Source organism: Arachis hypogaea, chromosome 14, assembly GCF_003086295.3.
Source record: "Arachis hypogaea cultivar Tifrunner chromosome 14, arahy.Tifrunner.gnm2.J5K5, whole genome shotgun sequence".
NCBI lineage: Eukaryota > Viridiplantae > Streptophyta > Magnoliopsida > Fabales > Fabaceae > Arachis > Arachis hypogaea.
Window position 1 is genome coordinate 101,049,276 of NC_092049.1, and position 9,300 is coordinate 101,058,575.

Below are 9,300 nucleotides of genomic sequence, written 5' to 3' on the forward strand. Positions count from 1 at the left end.
AGCAATACTACATGACCAGTAAATATTATTATTTTTTGTCAGTACTTAACCAGCAATAATTTACACCCATATTTACAGACGTTTTGCACACACGAAGCATACAATTTGCACTCATATACCAGAATTCTACACATGAATTAATACAATTTGCACCCACATCTTTCAGAGTTTGCACACATAAATTAGTAAAATTTATTTGTTAAAGACAATTTAATATTTGTATTGACCAAATAATAACAACAAAATACTAAAAATTACTGCACCCAAAAGTTTCTCTTTTTATATTTCTTTGCTCAAAAGAGTACAAGTATTCGGGAGAAAGAATTGCTGTCATGGCTTTTCAACCCATGAATACTAATAAGTAGTTGAATCTACACTAAGAGTAGTAATTGAGTCTTTAAAGTAACATACATAAATTCTATATTGTATTGTCCAAAGCCTCCACCTAAGAAAAGAAACAGCATAATCTCAAACTTTATGTGGCAAAAATACTATATACCAATTTTTGTACTGACATGCAAAAACTAGTTCAAACCAAGATAATAATATCTCAGATGTATTAGAATCATGAAGAAAAATCTATCATCTTTAAATCCACCGAAAAATTGATTTTCATGCTTTTTTTTAAGGGTTGTGTATAAAGAAATTGAAAAAGAAAATATTAACTTTGAGAAATCTTGCTTGTCTACTTTGTGCTTACCATCATCTAGATGATTTAATTTTATTTTAATGAGATGTATAAAAACGAAAATGACCATCAATAGCTAAACATGTTTCCCCAGAAGCTATGCATCAAAATTCTTTGATAAATATTTTTCAACTTGCAATTAATACTTGACAACCTTAAATGGCATGGTATTAATCCTTGACCTCCCAAGAGAAAATGAAAAATGAAATGAATGGTAGTTTAGGAAGTTTACCAGCATAAATAGATATCGAAGACACTAACCGAATCAGTTGATGGAGCTCATTTACAGTCTACTTTTTGTCTGAGAGGCAAGTCAAGTTTGAGCAACTTGGTGAACTACAAAACATGTCAGCAACAATTGATGCAATCAATTTTTGTCACATAACATTATATCAGTTTTAGATCGATCTCATTCTCTCTCTTATTCTATTATTTGTCTCAATCTATATAATGCTAACCTGTCTCAACTTGCTATATTAGTATTTAACCTGTCACGTTAGCATTTACTAAGCATAGACAAAACCAAACATTTTAAATAATGATCTATGAAAAACTAAAACAAATGTTTAATCCTTTTTCGAGTTGTCAAAATAGCAAAATCAGCAATAAAAGATTCCACCTACAAAATGAGATGGTTTTTTTTTTTTTTTTTTTTACAAATTCACCTGAGATGTCTTGAGTTCTAGTTCATCCCACTCCAAGTAAGGATTGCTTCCTTCCACTATCCCTGTTCCAGCATATATCAATACACCATGATCCTAAAAAGAGATTGAATAAACTCGTATGATTTGCTTGCTTTTAGAGATTTAAATATTATTGCTAATACTAATAATGGGGTACTTGAAATTATAGGTATTTCTTGAATTGTTATAAATATCATTCCTACCAGTTTCAGCGGGAAAACAGAAAAATTTTGTACAATAATAATAATAATAATATTAAGGGTACTTACTGCTACTTAAGCAATAGAATTATCACTTTTTCCCTTTATATACGTGTTACAAACACTAATCACTTATCAAAATCTGATAATAATATCAATCTATGCAAACTATATGTGGCAGTGTGGCACCTCTTTTTTCTCCACTAAGGAGGAAAAAACCCTAAAAATTACAGCTAACCTTTTCCACCAATGCTGACCTGATGCCAACAGCAAACTCGCTCTCTCCACCGCCGAACCAACCAACAGGTCCGGCATACATCCCTCTATCAAATACTTCTGAACATCAATGTAAAAAATGAAAAAATTAACTTAAGTTTACTCAAGAGAATAGAAATCATAACTTGGTCAAACCAAACTTGAAACATCAACCACATTTTCTTTTTTTATCACCTCATTGACCATCATGCTCTAAGATGATTAATACCAATCCAAACATATCACATGTTTCATAAATGAGTGAAGGTTCATTTGCTCCTTGATTTTGTTGTTCATTTTTGTCCCATCTTTATACCAAAATGCTCTTTTTGAAATTTCAGAGACTAAAATGTATCGCCTTACAAAATTGAGGACCAAAATGAACCTTAGATGTTCATAAACTAACACTCAATTGGAAGGCATGTATAAGCTTGTCTACCAAGGCATGAATTATTTCCCAGAAAATCAAGAAATTCCATTTTCACGTATTGAAACAGAATTTCTCAACAACAAAAAGATTTTTTTAATAAAGAAATAGGGTTCTAGGATTGTAAGTCAAGAAAATTCATCCAACAGAAATTGACATATTTTCAGTAACAAAATTTACACTGATTCATATTAATCAACAACTCTGATTCCTCTAATAATCACTCTGCCAAATCACAACATTTTCTAGTTGCATAAAATATGCAGTCATATTAGAGTGAAATGCATGACCACCAATCACCATTGTCAACAAGCTAGCTTGCATGGATTTTCAGGCCCTACAAAAATTTATGTTCCTCTTTTAGGTTAAGTAAAGAATATTATATTAAAAAAATCTATAAGAAAATGTAACTACTGCTAAAAGTACCCTAAAAGAAAAAAAGGATTAAACATCAGAAATAATAATGGTGTAGAGAAAATGGATGCACCTGTTTTTGCAATTAAAAGTTGTGCCTCTTCTGTTGGAAACCCACAAACTGCTGGACTTGGGTGAAGAGATGACAAAACTTCAAACTATTAAAAGAAAAAAAAAAAGAAAAGAAAGCAAGAAAGATTCACAACCTTGTATTGTGGGTACTAATAAAATTACTTCATTTGAAGAACTAAAAATTTGAACATTTAAAGGAGTAAAAGTAGGGTACATAGCACTCAAATTTTACTATGATTACCTCGTCTTCTTCACTTCTTAACCTGCCGGCTAATTGAGCAAATAAATGTTGGATCCTAGGGAGCTTTCTTATCATTTTCTTTGGCTTGATTACAACTTTTTCACACACTCCCTGTTGACGAAAAAAAAAAAAACAGATACCAGTTTTATCCTTATCATAATCATAACCATGGAAGGTATAACATAACTACAAGAAGATGGAGAAGGTAATATGGTAAATTAAACTGCATACTGAGTTTGGCATTGCACAAAAAACAAAATACTCCCATTGTCAATGACAATTTGTTTTGAGTTTTACTTGGCAAATGCTAATGCGCTCCGGAGAAAGTAAGGAGTGTACCCCTCTTTGAACTCCATAAATCCTAAAACCTAAATTCTAAACTCTAAATTCTAAATTTTAAATTTTGAACTCTAAATATCTGAACTTAATCTCTAAATCCTAAACTCTAAACCCTAAATCATAAATTCTAAATTTTAAATCTAAGTCATTGATATAAAATATAATAAATAGAGAGCTAAGATTTCCAATTAACAAGGAGTACAGCACTCCTTACTTAGTAAGGAGCGTCTAGGAAAACAATATTTACTACAAAAAGTGAAATTCACCAAGAAAAAAAAGTCAAAGAAACTCACCTCTAATTTTCTTCTTATGGTATCTCTTACTATGGTGAACTCAATATCATCCTTTGGACTGTAAATATGTGAGAGAAACTTATACAACAAACTTGGGGAGCTAGACACAATGTAAATAGTGGTAACCACAGGCATCAAGGAATATAAGTTAACCTTGTAAGCAAGTCGAGTTCTATTTGACGATCCAATGCCATCGACACTCCTCTAGCTCGAGTTCCAGCCAAAGCCTCACTAGTAATGTGGAGCCATTTTCTGTGAAATAGTTGCTCTGGCTACTCATCAAGTTCATAGAAATTAAAATGGCAACAAAGCAGAAGAATTCATTATTGTTGATATTCACTGAATATTTCTTAAACAGGTTATCCATTGGATGACTCAAATTATGAAAACTAACAACAAAGTAAAATTCATGTTTTGGATATAAATTCTGGAATTTTCAGCATGTAGCATGCAATGAAATAAGTTATAGACTTATAGTTAGATGTGTCGGACGGGCACACTTACTGTATTTCCAATAAATGCAGGTGCATCTGGCGGCTGAAGGAGAAACTGGTATGCATTTTCGCTCTCAACCTACACACATTTGAAATTCATTACTTCTTGATGTGAAGACACCATTTTTTAAGTGTCAAAATTGAAAGAAGATTTCAATACCGTTAAGCAAGCTAACCACGTAAGCGGATCAATGTTAGTAGTAGGCACTACTCTTGTGCTACGAGCTAGCACAACCTGAATTTCCAATGTAACAAAAAAAAAAGTGTTTTAAAATGACTTAAAAAGTTGATGAGACAGAGACCCGGATGATTTTTTTTGTTTTGACCAATGAAAATAGTACTCCTATATATATATATAAGATAAAAGGTAAAGAAAATAAATTTGTAATGTAGTACAATTCTTGGAATCCTATCTTGTACTACCTAGTTGATCATAAAAACAGTAATCGACATGCACGCATATGAGACAGAATGATTACACATGGTTAAAGAGAGTATTTTCAAATGAATTCTTGTGAGGCGCAAGTTATGATATCAATGTAAGAAATCAAAACATGGCAGAAACAATTATAGGTTTACCTTGGTTAGTAAGGAGTTGTTTTTCTTTATCATCTCCAAAGCTCTGTTAACAGCAATATCCCAATCTATTTTACTTGGAATATCATGGCTACTTAATATTAATGTTGGAGGAGCTTGTTTTGGGAACCTCACAATCGAAGCAGAAACCTGCAGCCCAAAATTGTAAAGTTTGAACTCTGAACTAAATCTCTGCCTAATAATAAGTAACACAATCTATTTGGAATAACCTTGCTAAGGGTGTCTTGGAGAGCATTGATTGCATCTTCCCATGACCAAGAAATTGTATTGTCCCACGCAATGGTCGTAGTGAGCATCGATCCTCCTTCAAGCTCATTAAACTCAACCTGTCAATTTTTTTGGGCTTGGTATATCTAGCTGCTGATGCTATAAATACTATCAACAATGGAATAGTAATTAGTTGTTTTCTGAAAGAATACAATGTATGCACCTGAGGAATCATGAAGTAGAAAGAACCAAAAGGCAGCCACTCTACTGACAACTTAGCTTTTGCGTCGAATCGGATGGCTCCGTATGCACGAATCAATGGGCAGCTCTCGGAAAGAAACCTTGAAAGTAAGTTGTTTTATCAAGAACTAAACACAAAAGCAAAACAATAATAAGCATTCAATGGAAGAATATCAGGGGCTGCTGCTGCATATAAGGATGGTGCTGAAAAGGTTTAACTTGATTATCAAATTTTAGGTTGGTCTTTGTTAAACTGTTTTCTAGTGGATAGAAAGTTATCTAAGAAACTTTCCACCTGTAAGCAACATTATTGATTAAAAAGCACACATCAAAGAATTTCATGTTCTCTTACAATATGAGATTAATCACTCTTATGTCACATTCAATTCTTCTCCCTTTCCTCTAGTTCTTGCTCTCTACCACTATGTATGTTCAATGAAAGGGGTCCCTTCTTCCTTTTTCTCAATCATTTATGTTGGAATTTCAAGTTTTAAGTGGTTAAAAAGTCCCCATCGGCTAAAAAAGAATAAGGTGTATATAATTTAGAAAACCAATAAACTTTTTGCTTTAAGGTTTTGGGTCTAAATGTGGTATCTGGTTTGGTATTATGGTTTTTCACTTATAGAAAAAAAAGAAAAAAGAAAAAAAAGATAGATACAAGTCCACACAAGCATCTTGCGTTAACGTGAGTCACAGGCCAAGAAAAGGGTGTAATATAACTTCCATGTTAGAAGTGGGGATGAGTAGAATAGGATAAGTTCCATCCTAATCATATATGTAGTTGTAAAATCTTTCTAAAAGCCTACTCAATTCTATCTGCAGGTTTAAAATCTCTCTACCCAAATCCTAACTACAAAAATAACTCTCTACAATACTGGACACGTCCAACCCGTTACAAAAAAAAAATAATTTAAAAGCAAATGTTATTACTTTAACATTTTACAAACATGATAATAATTAATTTGTTTCTTGAAGTAAAAAAATGACTTACCTCCTAATGGATACCCAATCCCAATAGGAAAACGGGTGTGGCTGGCAAAAGAAAACGGCAGAGCCAACACCAGCAACGCTAACCAAGCTTCTGCCATTAGAATCAAAAGAATTGTGTTCCCTGCCGGAGAAGAAGCAGCGAGGAAGGAGCAGGTGGTTCTGTGAGTGGAGCCAATCAATGGCCTCGACCTCTTCCTCCTCAATGGAGACCTGCAGCCTCACTATGCCTGAAGAGCTCCGAAATTGAGGCTCTGATTTCATCTTAGAAATTGCCATTTTCAGGCTGTACAAAGCCATTGAAGTTGTTGCAACCGGTTCCAACGTTTGTGTCTCTATTGTCCCAACAGGCTCTCTTGAATGTCCTTTTCTGCAGCCATTCATTGAAAGATAGCATCCATGGCACAATGGTCTCTACCAATAACATAAAAAACATATGACTAGTGTAAATATTTAAGATAGCGACATAATTAAGAGGAAATTTGGAAGATAAAGAAAGAATTAAAAGTGAGAGAGGAGTATTACTTGGTGAAAATGAAGAGTGTAAATAGAGTGTTGCTTCTTGGAGAGAGGAAATAAGAGGAAGATGTTTGTGCATTTTGTGAGAGACTTGTAAGTAGAAGCTGTTGCCATAAGCATAGTTGTCAGAACCGAACCGGTGATTGACTCGATTAGATTACTGAGTTATTGGGTTATTGGTTCAACCGTTGGGTCACCGGTTGAACCGGTTAATCCGGTCCCATTTAAATAAAAATAAGTAGTCAATCAACAAGTATTAAACTTATATTAGTAGGAAATAAATGTCTTCACTAACACTATAACAACAATCAAATCTTAATTTCTAAAAATAACTAGTAGAAAAATTCCAATTAGCATTAAACCTATATTAAAACAATCATATAATAGTAACAATAAGAGTAACAATCAAGTATTAAATCTACATTAAAATAACAAGAATCAAATATTAATACAGCAACAATCAAGTATTCTATACAAATTCCAATTAACATCAAATTCCTATTCTAACCATACATGAAAAGTTTAAAACGGCAACAATTTATATACAAATTTCAATTGGCATCAAATTCCAGTTGCTTTCAAATTTGCTTTCAAGTGCCATTCAATAAAACATCAAATTATCTATTCTAAATCTACATTGAAACAGCAACAATCAAGTTTTAAAAATCAATATACAATAACTAAAAAAAGCAGAAGTCCAGAAGCAGAACCATCTCACAGTGTTTCAATAAAATTGTCAGTGTTCCCATCACAGAACCAAAGTCAGAGGAGGCACAAGGTGGATAGGGCCAGAAGCAGAGACAGAGGAGGCACGAGGCAGAGGCAGAGGCCGAGGCAGAGAAGAAGAGCAACAATATAGCCCAGCAACAAAATCAATCCTAAACACCAATAATCAAAAACGTAAAAACATCAATCAACCACTAAACCTACATATATTACACTGTAACAAAAATTTAAATAATCTGCCACAAAACCAACAAATTATAATCAACAACAATCAAGAATCAACTGAATCAGTTAACATCAACATCAGTTAATCAAATTATAACCCAATAACTGAATAACTAAAAAAAATATAAAAAGCATACCTGATGATGTGAAGGCGGAACGCGGGCAGAGAAGAGGGAGACCAAGCACGGCGAAGCAGAGACTGGCGAGGGAGAGGCAGCAGCGATGGCGAGCCACGCTGGACGAAGACGCAAAGGCGAGCCACGGACGGAGGCGATGACGCAGTGGCGGAGATGCAGAGGAGCCGGCGACGTGGCAGCGACCGTGCCGTGGCGGTGGTGGTGGCGGTGGCAGACTGAGTGAGAGAATGAGAGGCTGAGAGCGTGACCGGATTGAGTCTAGCCAAAATCAGAAAATCTTAATTTGACGCGAACTAAAATTTTGTTTGGACGTAGAAAAGAAAATAAAAAAAAATTAAAAATAGAGTTATTTAAATTTTATTTGGATGAATAAAAAATAAATAAAAAAATTTGTTTGAATAAAAAAATAAAAAGAATCATAATAATATAAAATTATATTAATATTTTTATTATAAAATAAAATATAAATATTTTTATTTATTTATGTTTTATTATATTTTATAAATATTATAAAATATTATAATTTTATATATTTGATTTAAATTATTTATTTAATATATATAATATTTAAATATAAATCTCTATTATAATAATATATTAAAATTAAATTTATATTAATAATTGTTAATAATAATATAATTAAAAATAATACTGAAAATATAAAAAATATAATATTTTTTATTTATGATGGAAAGAAAAATTTTTTAGTGGGATATACATAAAAAAAAATTTTTGATAATCAAATAAAAAAAATATTATTCTTTATTCTTTTTTTATTTTTTTTATTAATTTTTTCTCCAATCAAACATAATGTAAAGATAATCAAGAGTGAAATAGAAATTAAATTAGTGATATTTCAATTCCAAAAAATAAAAATTACTTAAGAATATTTTTTTTACTTTAAACTGCACATAGAATTATCATATTTCTATCTTAAGAATTTTGGAAATAATCTGTAATTCCTTTAACTACAAATTTTGATCTGTCTCCAATTTGGTTATTTTTTAAAACAAAAAGTACACACACGATATATATTTTTTAATTCTTAAATCCCATCTAATTTTTAAACGATGTAAAATCCTAAACCAAATCGATATAACATTGTTTGAATCAGATTAGATTGTGTTTTTATTTATCTATTCTTAACTCGTTTGCAAACGAAATAAGTGAACATTTTGCTTTACTTGTTTGTCATGCGGATGAGATTTATTTTTTTCGTGCACATGTGAATGAGATATGATACCAAATGCAAAATATAATTTTTTCTTTGTCCAAAAGTTCATATATGTGTAAATACAGTATTATTTTATTTAAAAATCCATACATTACTTCAAATTTTCCCGCATAGAAATGCATCTTTTTGGGTTGAAACTAGAAACAACTAGGCCCTTCCCCGAAGGAAATGTAATGATAATGCACCCTTTCGAAAAGATAAAAAAATAAAAAGGACAAAAGAGGTGATAATGCACAAGAATTGCTTAGTGGCAAAAGTTTGGCCGATAATATATGAAACATTTTTTTGTTGTTGTACATCGGGCCTAAGCCCAAACAGAAAG

The 9,300-nt window shown here is 32.0% G+C and overlaps 1 protein-coding gene across 19 annotated transcripts; it reads right to left on the bottom strand.

The window, feature by feature from the left end:
* Positions 1-254: 254 nt before the first annotated feature.
* LOC112743575 (isochorismate synthase 2, chloroplastic) lies at positions 255-8,057 on the bottom strand. Of its 19 annotated transcripts, none has more exons than XR_011871025.1 (18): positions 7,745-8,057; positions 7,375-7,534; positions 6,663-6,760; positions 6,142-6,551; positions 5,134-5,251; positions 4,913-5,029; positions 4,686-4,832; positions 4,267-4,341; positions 4,117-4,185; positions 3,766-3,884; positions 3,613-3,670; positions 2,981-3,091; positions 2,741-2,825; positions 2,554-2,590; positions 1,810-1,904; positions 1,354-1,415; positions 921-1,024; positions 255-445 (listed from the first exon to the last, which is right to left on the bottom strand). XR_011871025.1 is itself a non-coding variant. In XM_072214347.1 (17 exons), the coding sequence occupies exons 2-16, from the start codon at positions 7,403-7,405 to the stop codon at positions 968-970; spliced, it is 1,683 nt and encodes a 560-aa protein (XP_072070448.1). In that variant the 5' UTR covers positions 7,406-7,534; positions 7,745-8,057; the 3' UTR covers positions 255-445; positions 950-967. The 19 variants fall into 19 exon arrangements, 5 of the variants coding, with proteins under 5 accessions (XP_072070448.1, XP_025648628.1, XP_025648627.1 ...); XR_011871023.1 differs by having other exon boundaries at positions 950-1,024; positions 1,354-1,446; XR_011871027.1 differs by having other exon boundaries at positions 950-1,024; positions 1,810-1,907.
* Positions 8,058-9,300: the final 1,243 nt, after the last annotated feature.